General features: G+C 33.9%; 1 protein-coding gene across 4 annotated transcripts in view; it reads left to right on the top strand.

Moving 5' to 3' along the window:
* LOC126883197 (protein-cysteine N-palmitoyltransferase Rasp) overlaps positions 1-17,273 on the top strand; it is a 51,908-nt gene that overhangs the window by 30,783 nt on the left and 3,852 nt on the right. For 3 of the 4 annotated variants that reach the window (XM_050648445.1, XM_050648444.1, XM_050648446.1), the window contains exons 4-5: positions 994-1,533; positions 3,878-4,095. In XM_050648445.1, the coding sequence (XP_050504402.1) occupies positions 994-1,533; positions 3,878-4,095 (758 nt within the window). The remainder of the gene's footprint in view (positions 1-993; positions 1,534-3,877; positions 4,096-17,273) is intronic. The other variant, XM_050648447.1, reaches the window with a different exon arrangement.

Raw genomic sequence — 17,273 nt, 5'->3', positions numbered from 1 at the left:
GGGAAGATAGGTTGATAGACGTGATGGAAAATTACTATATAACCAAACATATCTGTTCATAGCCAATATTATTAATAGTAAACAGACATAAATAACATAAACCTTACGAAAATCAATAATAATTATTTATTTACAGCATTATAATGTATTGATAACAAATGAGAAAATTATTTATTGTACAAAATAAAAATATTTTGTAGAAATAAATTCCACAAAATTTTATGAGTTTACTATACACTCCCACTATTACCAATAATTCTTCTTTTTTTAATGAAAGCTTAAGTTGATTTTAGCAGTTCCTATTGTGAGGTAGGAATTTTTGTGTTGTATGTTTCCTATTCCGAATGTGTCAAAATGAATCTCGGCTGAGCGAATTCAGTATATAACTTAACTTATATGTCAAAATTTCATATCAATGTCAATCGTGTCAAAATATGTGGACCAATTACAAACAAGCATTACAACGCGGTAAATTTGAATTACTCCTCCTATTTGAAAAACGAGGTATAATTCTATTTAATTTAATTAAATTTAATCAACACCTATATAGGGTTGAAACCACCCCTAACCTACCGAATAGAAAATTCGGAATCTTTATTTAGTTTTAGTATAAAATCATGTGCCGCACTATATTTTTTGAAAAAATCACATAAATCACCCCTATGAGGGTGAAACCACCCCAAACTCAGTCAATAATTTAAAATTCGGGATCTTTCGTCAAAATCACCCTGAAACCAGTAAAAAATAGAAAATTCGGGATCTGTACTTAGTTTACTAAGAAAGTTAACATAAGTGTATAGATATGTATATGACGGTATACCGCAAGGTTACTACACGTTTCGATTTTCGAATGACGCCAAATACGATTTTAGTCCCGTCAAAATTCCATACCGACCGATAAGAAGTATTCACTTCAAAAATATAATTATTTTTTTATTGCTTATTGAATTTTGTTATGTATCAATTTTTAATTTGATAATGTTTCTATTTTAGGTACTACAAATATGGCAAATTACGTTTACTGTAAGCTACATTCTCCTTAAGTGGAATCACATTTACCTGACAGTTTTTATTATTCAACCTATGTTATTTTCTGTTGTTAATCAACTCAAATTAGGAGTCATACCAATATGGTTTATTTCAGGAACTGTTCTAGCCGTTTTAAATTACTTCAAATCCATAATTAACGAGCCAGAAGTCTATAAAGAATTTAACCTTGAAGATTTTGAAATTTATTTGCTCATATCTTGCTTGTTTTGGCTCAATTTAAAATGTTTGAGCTTGTGTTTAGAAGCTGGACATTCATCCAAAACATTTTTAGATGTATTTGCATATTGCCTTTATCCACCAACAGTATTAACAGGACCTTTTATTTTATATAAAAATTTCCAGGAGAATTATAATAGTTCAGTGTTGAACTTAACGAAGTGCAAAAAGTTTTTTAGAAATATTTTTAGGACTATGTTATGGTATATCTGTTCTTATATTTGTCTGCATTTTATTTACGTTAGTGCTGCAGCTTACCATAGACAAGTAAGTTTTAATATGTATGTACTAAATTTAAGTTATATAAAGTGTGCGGCAAAATAAACAGTACTGAAATGGATATTGAAATGTTAATGATTATTTATATATTTAGTTATACATGATATAGCCTTGCAAACATTATTCACGATGACGTTCCCGATAAAACAGATGTTAAACATACCCTCTGGCACGAAAAAAATCATTAATTATAAAGTCCATTCATTTTACATATTCCCAACTGTAAACAAACGTACATGGAAGCTAAACAGGGAATTTGCTATGTGAATGTGGTGTAGTCCACATTTTCAGAATGTCAGATGATGGATCGGCCGCCCTTTCAGCATTCACCATATGTACGCATCAGATGGCGTTGGGTCTGGTGAGTGGCGATCTCTCAAATTCATCGCCCAGTATTCGAAGAGACTCATTGGCCGTGTGACAGGTTGCTCGGTCCTGCTGTTAAAACCATTGTTGATTTTAATCTTTGATCGTTTTCGCGACCTTTTCCGTACGACCGATAATTGCATTTTACGATAAAAAATTTTCTGCGCAACTGAGAACCACCCTGAAACACCTAACATTAACACGACCTTCACATACGTTATAACGACGTTCGAAAACCATTCAGTACGTTTCGGCTCATGACACCATCTTCAGAGATAAGGCCTATTTTTTAATGAATGGGCATGTCAACAAAAATTGTCGAATTTGGGATTATAGCAATCCAGAGAGATCCAAGTACGTATGCATCCCGGGAAGTCACTGTTTAGTGTGGATTTTGGGCGGGTGGCGTCAGCGGTCCATTTTTCTTTGAGAGTGATATTGGCCATGCCATCAGCGTCAACGGCGAGCGCTATATAGACCAGTCTGTATCGTCGCCCTGTTAGGTAAATTATTCCGATTAGATTTTTTGCACAAACTTACTCAAAAAAAGGTCCTTACAACAAATCCAGAGGGTGCCGGGATGTGCCGCGATGGGAAAATTGTTTAAACAAATTTAAAAAAATCAGTTTTTTTACTTCGGACAAATTTTTTTAGATTCTTTGGGTCATTATGAGCAAAAAAGGTCTCTTGTGATTTTTCTCCAAAATTGATGTTTGTGCAAAAAATCGAATCAGAATAATTTACCCAATGGGGGAGACGATACAGCCTGGTCGAATATGACAATAAAATTTTGTTTTCGTTTATAAATTTGCAAAGTCTGTTCATTCGTTTGCCCGTTCGTTCGTGCGTTGTCGCCCTCCAATACTTGGCGCTCATGTAATTTTGTCTCCTGAATCCAAATCTGAAAACGGTATTTCGATATCTCAAACCATCTTCGAGATAACCGACCTCAAAGTCGACTTGCATCTCGGAACAGCAATTTGGGGTCTTTTAGCGAGATAATTCTACAATGGAGACACTGCTAAAAACACATCAAACATGTACGTAAAAATGCAAATAAAAATTTCATATTATTTCAAACTAGCGCGTGACTTCGGCTGTCATCGGCTATAAACGCTTGTGATCAGGACCCTAAATTGCTGTCCCTAGATGTAAGTGTTTGTTTCGTTTGACACATAAACGTCAAGTTGAAATGTCAAATAAATAAATTTTATTTATTGATGTAATGTATTAATGCACGGTTCTTAGACATTACTAATTTTTACCATATTCTCCGGCTAACCCGGATCGGCCGCGGTCCCGATTAATCCGACTTATCGAGGTTCCACTGTACATCACAAAAATATTTGAATTTTTTTCTCAAATTACGGATATCCAACATCATTTTCATTTACAACTCTTTTATTATTAATTTTACGAAGAAAAGTTTGTTATTCTTCATAAAGAGATCTACATTCTCTAAAATCTAAGATGCAACCGTCATATATCGAATTTTCAAATTTTATCAATTTTATTCGAGGTATGTCAAAGAATCTGAATTTCGCTCAAGAGTAAAGTACCTTTATAGTTCACAATATTTAAATTAGAAGGATATAACTGCATATTAAAACATAGTTTTCAATTCCAAACAACTTTTCATAATAGAAATTTTCCATATTATGGCTTTAAATACGTAAATAAACAAAGCTTTCGTTATGATAATGCTCGCATTTTTAGCTTGTTTTACTCTGAATTGGATGAAGGGGTTCTGAAACTGTTTTCTTGAGACATATTTAAGTTAAATATTTTGTATATACATATTGTAATGAGAATTATATCTGTTTTGTTGTTGTCATTTCCAATTCGGAATCGTTTAAAAAAATTTAAAATAAAAATTATTAATGATCTTAACATTTAATGTTTATATTTGGCACTGGGTATATTAAGTGAATACAAATGTTGGTTTAATTGTCCATTACTTTTTTAGTTGTTTGAAAACTTTAACGGTTGGTGCTTATATGGTTTTGGTTATACCATGGGCCAGTTTTTTCATTTGAAATACGTGATCCTATACGGTATGAGCACAAACTATGCGACTTTTGAAAATATTGATGTTCCAAATTTGCCAAGATGTATTGGAAGAATACATTTATATTCGGATATGTGGAAGTATTTTGATGCTGGTTTATATAAATTTTTACTAAGGTAAGTAAATTAACTTTGGAAATGCATTCAAATTACGCATTTATCAAATATATTATGTATTTTCAGTTATATGCTTTTTGAGAATAGTTAGTGTCTTATTTAAATAATATTATTAACCAATGATGTAATGCGAATGAAAGATGAACGATGGCCAAAACAGGCCTTAAACAAGGATTACAAGGTATAAAAGAAAGATTTCAAGAATCCGTAAACACAATGGTTTCTACTACCAAAGAACACGTGTAAGTTGATCTATTCATAAATACATAACACACCAAGAACATCTAAAGTAAATGAAGAAAAAACAAAATGGATGGTCGTTTCAAAACAAGAACGACAGCGAATGAGGCAAAATATGACCATAAACGATTATAACTTCGAAGTGATAGAAGAGTTTAAATATCTGGGAGCAACAATCACCAATGGCAACAAAACAGAACGAGAAGTTGAAACGCGAAACGAAAAGTTGCATAATGACTGAAAACAGATATTTCTTTGGAATGCAACATCTAATGAAATCAAAACTTCTCTCACGAGGTGCAAACATCCAGATATATAAATAAGATCATAATACGACCAGCAGTCGAGACATCCTTCGAGTGATATATGGTTCTTGCAGACAGCGTGACAAACGAAAGGAGGCGCAGACATAATAACAAGTTAGAGTCTCTCTTAGGCCAATAGGCTAAGATGGCCAGGGCATGTGATACGCAGTAACAACAATCACCTTATCAACAATGTATTTTTGGGAAAGACCAGATGGGATAAGATCTGTAGGACGACCTAGAAAAAGGTGGAAAGATGCAGTCAGAGAAGATCTGGACAAAATGGGAGGGAGACAATGGGAAATAGGGGCACAGGACTGGAAGGCAATAGTAAAGGCACAAAGACTCATGAATAGTAACGCCATTGATAATCATGAGGATGATGATGACCAAGAACATGTCGTGTCATTCCTTTCCAAACTTCATCATTTAACATGATCTTAAAATAGCGGATGTGGAAATTCCAACCGAACGAGGTATAACCCTCCGCTAGAGTAAGATAAAAACCTAATCAGCTGATGTAACAAAAAGAACAGTCAGCTTATTATTAGATGTAACGCAAATTCCCACAAAACTGTTTGGGTCAGCAGTCAGCACAGACACAAAGAAATAAGGTGAGCTTCTTCTTCTTCTTCATGTGCCTTGTCCGTTGCGGACGTTGGCTATCATCATAGCAATTTTAATTTTGTTTGCCGCCATTCTGAATAATTCGATCGATGTTAGTCCAAACCATTGGCGTAAGTTTTGAAACCATGAGTGTCTTCTTCTTCCGGGTCCACGTTTGCTCTCTATTTTACCCTGTATTATCAGTTGGAGTATATGATATTTATCATGTCTCATAATATGACCGAGCTATTCAAGTTTCCGTTTCTGAATTGTGAAAGAGATTTCTTTTTGTTTTCCCATTCGGCGCAATACCTCTACGTTGGTGGTGTGAGTCGTCCAGGGTATTTTGAGGATACGTCGGTACACCCACATTTCGAATGCCTCTAGCTTCCGCATTAATGATTTCGTTATTGTCCAGACCTCTGCGCCATACAGCAAGACTGGAAATACATAGCATTTTAGCAGCTGTATTTTAATCGGAGAGATATGTCGCAATGGACGAATATTTCCCATGTTAAAAGTTGATCTGGCCTTTTTAATAAGGTAAGTACCTATTAGAATATTTGTCTTCTTGTAGTATTGGCATTATGAACAAAGGTAACAAACCCACTTTTATCACTTAGACCAGGGCGCATCTGTAAAAATATTAGTACATTTGGACGTTGAGAGGTGACTCAAATTTTTTTGCAGAAATTGCTTGAAAATAATTCAAATATTAATATTTGAGTTATCCTCCCTCTCAAAAAGGTCCGGAACATTGTTTAAATAATCAAAATGTCAAAAAATGAAGGAAAAATTCGATTTTTCTTGGTTTTTTGATTATAACTTTAAAAGTATTCATTTTCAAGAAAAGTTGTATTTACATAAAAGTTGCGTAATTAAATTTCCTACAACATAGAATTGGTGAAATATATAAAAAATAGTCACCCTTTTTGCAAAATAGCAATAATTGCCAAAAAACCATACAAAAACAAGTATTCGCATTTTACGTTTTTAAACCATTTATGCTACACTTAGGACCGTCATATTTCACCCAGAAAAACTATATAATACAGTAAAACAATACTGTAAATTTAATTAAGATCGGTTCAATAGATTTTGCAAAATAAATTTTGCAATCCAGCTTTCGCAAAAAAGATTCATTTTTTCAAAATGGTACAGGTCTGAAAATAAAGCAGATAGCAAGTTGAAATTTTTTTTGCTTATAAAACTGTACTGTACCTTTCATTTGCAATTTGTAAAATTAAAATCAATTAACTACCACGGCGTCAGGATTTTTTTTAAATAAACATTAATTATTGGTGCTGTGCGCAGGACAGCGGATAGTTTGCTCTGATTGGGCATTCCAATGACCTTTGATAATGATTGATACATTTTAATTTTTATTACATTTCGATATAAATAAATAAATTTGTTTATTGCAAAATAAAAACACATACTCTATCCTTTGAAATAACACTTTTTTTAGCAAAAACTTTCTTTGTTCATATATTTTAACTTAGAGAATAAAAGTTTATTATTTTTATACATATGCAATTGTTTAAACAATATTTCACAAACAATAATAAAATTAGTTTGATTTTTGTGGAATTAAAATATTAAAATACAACAAAATATAGAGTAAGAAAATAATATATTAGATAAAGATTGAAAGAAATTTTGGTGGAAATCAACTTGTGTGAATCCAACACCGCTGTCCTGCGCGTAGCACCAATAATTAATGTTTATTTAAAAAAATTCCTGACGCCGTGGTAGTTAATCAATTTTAATTTTACAAATTGCAAATGGAAGATACAGTACACTTCTATACGCAAAAAAATTTCAACTTGCTATCTACTTTATTTTCAGTCCTGTAACATTTTGAAAAATTGAATTTTTTTTGCGAAAGCTGGATTTCAAAATTTATTTTGCAAAATCTATTGAACCGATCTTAATGAAATTTAAAGTATAACTTTACTGTATCATAAAGTTTTTCTGGGTGAAATATGAATTTCCTAAGTGTAGCATAAATGGTTGAAAAACGTTAAATGCGAATACTTGTTTTTGTATGGTTTTTTCGCAATTATTGCTATTTTGCAACCAGAGCCGTGCGGTACATCTTTTCAATATGATGCAAGTCTTCGAAATGCCGCCCCTTAAGTATGATTGAAACTTAACTTTTATTTTTATTAAATGAACCTACACAAAATGAAGGACAACTTTTATTTTAAAGACAAAACCTACTTTAAATTAAATGAAATATGTATTAAGATTAATATCATTTACAAAAATTACAATTTTGCCCTTCTTTACTGACTTTAATTTTGGCAACCTCGTCAATCACATTGGTTAAAGTAGCAGCTAGTGAGGACTCTATTGAAATGAGTGCTATATTTTTTAGTTTTGTTTGTCTTATGGACTTAAGTAAATAGTTTTTAATAATTTTTAATTTTGAAAAACTTTTTTACCCACTAGCTACCGAGACAGGGAGTGTTAATAAAATTTTTAGTGGTACAACTATATTTGGGTATCAAGAAATTAGGTTATTTTGGCACAAACAGTTCAAAATCTCCAAACCTTAAAAAAAGGTTTCATGGAGTACGGTATCATTAGAGATATATCACGCAATTTTTCTATAATATCATTTGACTGTATATATGATTCTTATTCTTTTTCTATTGAAAGTATCGAATGAAGATTCATACAATATTTTTCTAGTGTTTTATCATATTTTCCTCCATTAAAAATATCATATAAAAATTTAAAATTTTTATTATGAGTTTCTAGAAGCGAAAATCGGCCATTCAAATAATTAATGGCAATGTCTAAAATATAGATGAAACATTATTTATTTTAAATTTATCTTCCTCCGCTAAGAACTCATCCACAGATTTTTCGTAATCAAATTTTATTTGCGATTTTTTCTCCTGGCTCGAATTTCATTTTCAGCTGGAAATTCGGAACTTCTATCAAGATTATCTGCAATTCCATTAACAATAATTTTCATTTGGTCTTAGCCAGATTGTCTGTAACTTTTCATTTTTTCTGTATTTTCTGACAACATTTTTACACAATCTGACAAATTTATAGTTACATGTTAAAACATCTTCGAGACTGAATTTATATGAAATAGCCAAAAGAACAACACCACATATAAATTTATAATTTTTAATAAGCAGCTCGTTCGTATCCTCGTGCTTTGACTTTAGTTTCTGGATCTTTGTCGATATCTTCTATTGTTTCGAATAAGGCGTCATATATTTCACAAAATTGAAATCTTAATGATTTCAATGCATCCATTCGACTTGACTATCTAACATTCAACGGTTTTAGAGGTAGTTTGAAACATGTTTTTTCAGAACTTTCCAACGCTTTATAGAACCAGAAAAAAAGTGTACCTACAGTTCTTGTATAATACAAAAAAACGTGTATGTTTCTATAGAAGAAGACGCTGCATCAATTATGACTAATTTTAACGAGTGGCATGCGCAGGGCCCCTAAAGCGCCTTTGGATATTTTTAAAGTAGGTATTCTATTTTGTACACCCTTTCTTATTCCTTTCATATCAGTCCCGTTATCATAGCCTTGTCCTCTAAGCCATTCTAACTCAAGAGCTAACTTTTCCCAATTTATCAAAATAAGTTCCGGTAAACCTTCACTGATGGTTGAATCACAAGCTTCAAAAAAACCAATAAAAAATCCTTCGATATTATAGGTATTTGCTCTGACAAGAATTAAATTAAACTCTTATCGTCAATGCGAGCTGTTCAATATGACTTACGTCTGGGGTACAATCGGCGATTATAGAAAAATATATGGCGATTTTTGCTATTTCGACAATTTTGTTTAAGATAATATTACCCATTAACCTTATCAATTCATCTTGCCTACTATTGCTTAAATAAGTCACAAACCATGTACCACTCTTTGAACTATCCTAATATGTTCTTCCATTACTGGATCAAACTCAGAGAGCAATAATTGTACTAATTTAAAAAGTTTCCATTATTAGGTAGAAACAAATGATCAGTTGTTCCACGAAAAGCTAAACATTGTGAGGCCAAAAGTCTAATTATTTTCAAAACTTCTCTCCAATAATGTTGAATTATCTATTATTTTAATATTAGATTTTACTGATTATGCCGCCCCCCTTATGATGCCGCCTGATGCGGCTGCCTCACCGCATCATAGCACGGCACGGCCCTGTTTGCAACAAGGGTGACTATTTTTTAAATTTTTAACTAATTCTATATTATAGCAAATTTAGTTACGCAACTTTTATGTTAGTACATCTTTTCTCGGAAATGAATACTTTTAAAGTTATAATCAAAAAACGAAGAAAAAAATCGAATTTTTCCTTCATTTTTTGACATTTTAATTATTTAAACAATGTTCCGGACCTTTCTGAGAGGGAGGATAACTCAAATATTATTATTTGAGTTATTTTTAAGCAATTCTGCAAAAAAATTTGAGTCACCTTTCAACGTCCATCTCAAAACAGATGGGCCCTGGACTAACTGTAATGAGGAAAGAGGTACTGTATACCACCGTACCTAGTTACTTTACTTTAAATATAATTCAGAACTGGCTTGTCTGTGATGAACCTCAATTTTGGATAACAGAAACGTGTTTTTGGAGGTTGAGGCGAAGCGTGGGCAAGTCCAAGCCTCTCTTATGTCAAAACAGACTGACTGGTGTTGGTACAGGAATGTTGACGACAATTATACGATTGAAACCGCAAAAGAACTCGAAAAAATCTCATACTAGTTAAATTGATAATAAATTGTTATGAGGAAGGTTGTCCCATCAAAAATAAAGCCGCCAATAGCCTTGGTAGAACAAGAAACTAGGAAAAATAAAGGCAAGTACATGAAGAGCCTTCAACTGGGTCAAAAGTTTAGTTAATTAAGAGTACTACAAAAGAGCTTTAATAAAATATAACACCGAGTTACGAAGGTTTAAAAGAAAAACATGGAGGTAGTGCTAATTTTTCCTTGTGGGATTCTTCAGAACTACTGAATATTCCTCTTTTTCTTTATTATGGTTGTTTCCCATTTTTAAAAGGATTTTCTTATTGTCTTATTTCTTAAAGAATCGCAAAACATAACCTGCCATGATTAACATATTTACGATGTCGGACTAAAGAAACGAGGCTGTAAATTTATCGGACGATAGATCGACGTTCAATTGAAAATTAAGAGTCTTGTGATAACAAAACTGTACCGCGCTCGTTCCCTTTTTTTCCCCTTTTTTTTTTGTCCGACAAAAATAATTTATTTTATTTTAACGTATAATGTGTTGATTAAAATTAAAAAATATAGTTTTCCAATAACAAAACCTAATCACGCTAGAGCTACAGGTTTAGGTGTTGTGCGTGCGGAAACGCGTCCAACATGCACATGAAAATTTTTAGAAAGTGGTAGATTCGCTCAAACGAAGCAGTTAAAACCATTTTAAGAACTTTGTAATCATTTTCAAAAAAGGACGGTGTATATAGGTACTGGGGACTATTATTATATCCTATTGAATAGAGCTATTATCAAGTCTAGGCTTTTGCTTTCGTTGTGTGCAATTATTTTAAGTACTTCGACATTGATGTTTTCTGGACCGGTGGCTTTACAGGTTTTCTGAGCGTTTACTGCATGAATAACTTCTTCTTTGTTTATTTGTGGACCTTTTACAATTATTCGAACATCGGAGCCCAAGGTGTATCATCGTCAAAAAGTCTCTGAATGTATTTTATCTGTCCAGTTTGTCTTTCTGTAATATTATGTATTTCTTTATTATTATTTCTTAATATTGTGTTCTTTCTGTGTATACCTGTCATTTATTTCACTTTTTTATGGACATTAATTGTGTCATACTATTCTGAAGGTATTCAATTTCTAGACATTTTGTTGACATTCAGTTTTCTTTAGCTTTCCTGTACTTTTCCTAACGATTTTATTGATTCATTTGAATTCTATTGGGTTTGCTTTTATGTTTTCGTATTACGATCATGAGGTCCATGATCTCTTGCGTTATCCATCCTTGTTTTCTGTTGTTTTTCATAAACCCGATGTCTTTTTCTTGTATCTTTATTATTTTCGTTTTTAGAGTTTATTTATAGGTATTTCTCAATACTCTAAATATTCTAATATTCTATGGTAGGAGGAAATATGCATGGCTCCGAAACCTTCGTCAATGGACTGGCTTATCAGCAGATCAACTGTTACATGCCGCGCAAGATCGAGAACGATATCGGCAAATTGTCATGGAAGCTACCCACGCCTAAAATTTGGGCACGGTACTTGAAGAAGAAGAAGGTATTTCTGTCTCAACAACAATACTTATTTTAGGGTTTTTTAGTTCTAAGCTCTATTCTGTGTCTATTTGTCTTGTCACTTTTTCTCTTTCAGAAATCTTTTTGGTCTATATCCGCTACCCCGTCAAAATAGCCCCGACATAATATCCCGCACACAAAATAGCTCCGACAAAATAGCCTGCAGACAAAATAGCCGCGGAATAATAGCTCACCTACAAAATAGCCCCGACAAAATAGTCCCGACCAAAAAGCTCCCTTCAGAATTTATCATGAAATAATCCCTTAAAAATACATTTTTTCGGAAATTGTAATTATCCTCTATTCAGATGTTTATCTTAACCACATCACATCACATCATTTGCCTCTACAACTCTATGTGAGTCTTGGCCGCGTTTACTATTTCCCTCCATTGTTGTCGGTACTGAGCAGTTATTTCCCATTGCTGTACTCCCATTTTGCGTAGGTCACTGGCTACTGCGTCTTTCCATCTCTTTCTTGGTCGACCAACTGACCTTTTGCCATCGGGCCTTTTCCAGAATGTGGCGTTCAGAAGTCACTCGATCTTAGCACGTGACCCGCCCATCGTATTCGGTTTGCTTTAATGTAGCGTACTATGTTTTCATCTCCATATATTGTCTGGAGTTCATCATTGTGTCTTCTTCTCCATTCTCCTCTAGTCTCTTCTCTGCAAGGCCCATAGATAGTCCGCAGTATCTTTCTTTCTAGTACCAGTAATTTTGCCGTTTCCCGCTGGTTCAGAGTCCATGTTTCGCTTCCATACGTTATTGTGGGACGAATTATTGTCTTATATACTCTTATTTTTGCTGGTATTGAGAGTGTTTTTGATTTAAGTAGGGTCCTTAATGAGTAGTATGCCCTGTTTCCTGCAATGATCCTTGCTGCCACGTCCTTTTCATATTTATTTTAAGATGTTATGATCGCTCCCAGGTACTTAAATTCTTTGACGACTTCAAAGTTGTATTCATTAATTATTGTTACGTTTTGTCTAACCCTTGGTCTTGGGTTCTTCGTAACCACCATGTACTTGGTCTTGTCCTCCTTGACCTTAAGACCAACTTCCTTGGCTCCGTTCTCGAATAGGGTGAAAACTTCTTTTGCATCTCTGGTGCATTGTGCAATTGTGTCCACGTCATCCGCAAAGGCCAATAGTATTTTTGATCCTTGGACGGTAAATCCGTTTGTCAGTTGTGGCTGAGCTTTTCTTACTGCATGTTCCAGTGCGAAGTTGAATAGCAGGGGGGCGAGAGGATCTCCTTGTCTAAGCCCGGTGTCAATGAGGAATTCCTCCGACGTGGTGCTGCCAATTCTGATTCGTGCGGAAGCGTTCTCCGTGCTCACTTTTGCTAATCGTACCTGTTTTCCAGGTACCCCCATTTCTACCATAGTCTCCCACAATGCTTCTCTGCTAACATAATCGTAAGCTTGTTTAAAGTCCACGAAGATTTGGTGTACATCGCGGTTGAATTCCCAGTTTTTTTTTCAACACCTGTCGTAGGACGAAGATCTGGTCTATGGTCGACCTTCCCGGTCTGAATCCGCTTTGGTAGTCGCCTATTATTTCCTCTGCGTATGGAGTTAGTCTTCTAAACAGTATTATGGATATAATTTTGTATGTTGTGTTGATTAACGATATTCCTCTATAGTTCCGACATATTTGTTTGTCTCTATTCTTGTAAATAGATATTATATGGCTTTCATGCCAGTGTTTCGGTATTTCTTCTCTTTCCCAGGCTTCTCTTATAAGATGATATATCTCAAGATGTTTTCTCCCCCTTTTTTTAGTAGTTCTGCCTGTATGTCGTCTGGGCCTGGGGCTTTATGGTTTTTTAGGGATGAAATTGCGGACTTTACTTCAGCTAGTGTGGGCCCTGGTATTTCAGGTTCGGCTAACTGGTACTGTCTTTGTTGCCCTGTCGTTGTGGGGTTTTCTGTATTTAAGAGTTGCTCAAAATACTTTCTCCATTGGCGGCTTATCTCTTCGTCGTCTGTGAGCAATTGTCCTGCATCGTCTTTTATAAATCTTGGGCTGTTGGTCGTGTTGCCCGTCATTGTTTTTAGGTCCCTATAAAACTGTCTAGCATTTTTTACTAAGCAACAACATTTTTGTTTAATTTATTAATATTTTGTATTTTGACAACGACATCCGAAGTGGAAGTCGAAACGTTAATAAAATAATTTTTTAAGTTAAATTGTAGCTTATTAGAATAGTAATTTACAATAAATGGTACTCCGTTAAAAGGTAAAACTTTTTATTGGGAGTGTTTTCGCCGGGGCTGTCTTGACGGGGCTATTTTGTGTGCGATCTATTTTCTCGGGGCTATTTTGTTTACGGGCTATTTTGTATCCGGGCTATTTTGACGGGGCTGTCTTGACCGGGCCATTTTGAAGGGTCACGATAATATCCATTATAACTGGATTGTGATGGCTGAATGAATGAATTTTGATAGATTTTATGTTATTTTTAAAGTTTTGTTCGAGCAATTTGAAGTCAATTTAATTGCTTAACTAAACTGCAACTTGCGGAGGTGGTTAAAGACAAGTAAGTCTATATAATTTTAAATCAAGAATCGTGGGTGAAGCAGAAAGAGTCCTAACGAAATCCATAGGTTCGCGAGTAAACTATGGAACCCAATGAGGCAATAGTACCAGAGCTTGCATATTTGCTCATCCATCAGTGAAAGCCTGGATAGTGCCACTAGTTCTGTGATCGGGACCTGTTGGCGGTTAGGGTGGACGTGGTGTTAGCTTCCACAAACCATACATACTCTAGACGTTCCACGGCGATGTTAATCTTTTGGATCGAATGGACGCCATCTCTTGATTTTAAAGGCAACTAAATTGACAATAGTTACGTGGGAATTTCAAACTATACATTTTGCGGGATTTTTGATGAAATTTTGCAGGAAATTAAAATAACACAAAGACAATTCAATGTTTTATTCAATAATTATCCTATAACTTAATATGATCTTAAAAGTTCCATCTACATAAAAAATATTAAAAGTTCTGTCTAAAGTTATGGTAGTAGGTAGTGTTGTAATCGGGTTTGAAATACCAATATAAACAATAATCATAGTTTTACTGAAAACTTCAAATATTCCAATGTATTTTCAAAATGCTAAACACTACTGCCATGTGTCATATGAAAGCACTGTTTTTGTAATCAATCATGTTTAATATTTTGTTGAATGAATATTTTTGAAAGAATATCTTGTAGGAAGATTGTTTAGATAAATACCTTATAATATTTTACAAACTTCCGAAAAATATATAGGCCCGAAATGTTGATGACACACTCGTCTATTGGAATAAACTGTTTCAGGATCCATTATATTGTTTTTTAACTGGTTGACTGCCAGGCGGTCGTATATGACCGACAGTTCAATAAGTATTGCATGCCACGGCGGTCGTATACGACCGATTTGACACGGTCTGTGATATAGTTCCTGTTTTGGCAGAGGTCGTGTAGAGTAGCGGATTTATTGCAGTATTCGACCGCTGTAGCATATGGTCGCATATACATATCAGTTTTCATTTTGGCAGAATAGGGGAGACATAAATAATGATATCGAAATTTTGACATGTCTTTATTTTGAATAAAGAATATAAATATGTAAAAAATAGTAATTATTCCAAACTAAATAACATACAAAAGTTAAATAAGAACATGAAAGAAATTAAAAATTATCACAACGTAGAATGAAGTAAACACTTCTGTTGTATGTAGGTATATTAATTTATTAAAATTCTTAAAATTTATTCACAAGGGAGTGTAAGTACAAAACGTTTTCGGTCAAACTGACCATCATCAGTGTAAACGTCCAGTGTACAAGTAATTGAAACTAGCCACTTCAAAAGGTGTAAAAACCTCTAAATAACATTATTGCTACATTATAAGCTGTATAATAATCGACATTAAGTCGATGTCTTAAGATTATATAAATATTACATGTGAATGTATGTCATCCTTGCTCGGAAATTGCACAAGGTTGTTGTGATCAGGTGAGAGGTTAACAACCAACTTCTCACCTGATCACAACAACCTTGTGCAATTTCCGAGCAAGGTTGACATACATCCACATGTGATATTTATATAATCTTAAGACATCGACTTAATGTCGATTATTATACAGCTTATAATGTAGCAATAATGTTATTTAGAGGTTTTTACACCTTTTGAAGTGGCTAGTTTCAATTACTTGTACACTGGACGTTTACACTGATGATGGTCAGTTTGACCGAAAACGTTTTGTACTTCCACTCCCTTGTGGATAAATTTTAAGAATTTTAATGAAATTAATATATTTACATACAACATAAGTGTTTACTTCATTCTACGTTGTTTTAACGAAGGTATACAGCCAACTACAGGGTTTACCCTTTTAAAGTTTTAAAAATTATCAGTTATTTGGAATGTTTGTTGAAACAATCTGAACAATGGTGTGGTTAACCTTCACAAGTGTCACAGTAAGTTATTACTTTTTTGACCCGATTTTTTGTTGTTTCCCGAATCTCCTCTTTATAACAACCTTTACTGTATTTTTTCATTTTATCATATGGATTTTTCACCAAAGTATGAATTTGCATCGATCTCGAACAGAACAGAACGACCGCTTGGCCACGGGAATAAGTATGTCGGCTACGACCCGGCGGTCGTATTCGACCGCTGACATATTTTTTCAAAAATTAGGACTAATAAATAAAATTGGTGAAACATTATTAATGGAAGTATTTCAGTTGGTTGCCACATCCACTTTTTTTAACTTGGCACCATGGACTTTTTTAAACATTTTTTTGTGGCAGTCAACCTGTTAAATGTGGAGAAACAGCACGGGATGAGATGATTTAACGCTTAGTGTAAACTAAAAATTCTACTCATAAAAACGGAGAGGAGGTTAATAAAATTGATTAAATCTGATTAAAAACGTAGCACCACTATGTATAATAATTAAGCCACAAATTGTAAAGTAAAAATTAAATACAAAAATAACCCAATAATTTAATTGTCAACTGCCAATTGTTAAATCTGACAAGAAAATTGACTGAAGGTGACATCTCTGAATTGGAATGGCAACTAATTTGCTGTCTTGGCCTTTACCTTTTACGTGAAAAGTCTGTATGGTTTGTGTTAGTTTCAGTCTACATGGCTAGATGTAAACTGATTCAATTACAGTCCTTCAGAGAATTTGTGGGGTTTTGTGACATTAACAGGCTCTGGCGGTAGAAGTGACGCAAATTTAAATCATATCGCCTGAGGCATGATACTATAAATAACATAACGTTATTTATAGTATCATGGCCTGAGGTAGCACAGCACAAACATTACACAAAGAGGGGGGACCTTATGAAATTTCTCTCTGTGACAAAACTTTCTTCGGGAATCAGGAGTCCAAGCCTATTTAAGAATAGAAACGGGGTGAAAGTATTGGATCTAACTGTGGATATTATTAAAGAAGTTAGAGGTTGGGAGGTTACTGATGAACCATCACTTTCTGATCTCTCCTATATTAAATTCTGGATTCCTGCAAAAGAGTCGGCTGTCTCGATTTGTAAAAAAAACCAATTGGCAGAAATACTAGACTAGGCTTGACTAGGACGTTAATTTAAAATGATTCGGTTGGTGGTAGACGTTTGACAATTTAGAGTTATAAGTATTTTTATAAAAAAATAAATCTGGAGAGGAGCGTCCTTATCACCTAGGGGTATAAAAAAATTCTTTAAAA

This window comes from Diabrotica virgifera, chromosome 4 (assembly GCF_917563875.1).
Source record: "Diabrotica virgifera virgifera chromosome 4, PGI_DIABVI_V3a".
Lineage (NCBI taxonomy): Eukaryota > Metazoa > Arthropoda > Insecta > Coleoptera > Chrysomelidae > Diabrotica > Diabrotica virgifera.
This window is presented reverse-complemented; position numbering and strand designations above follow the sequence as displayed.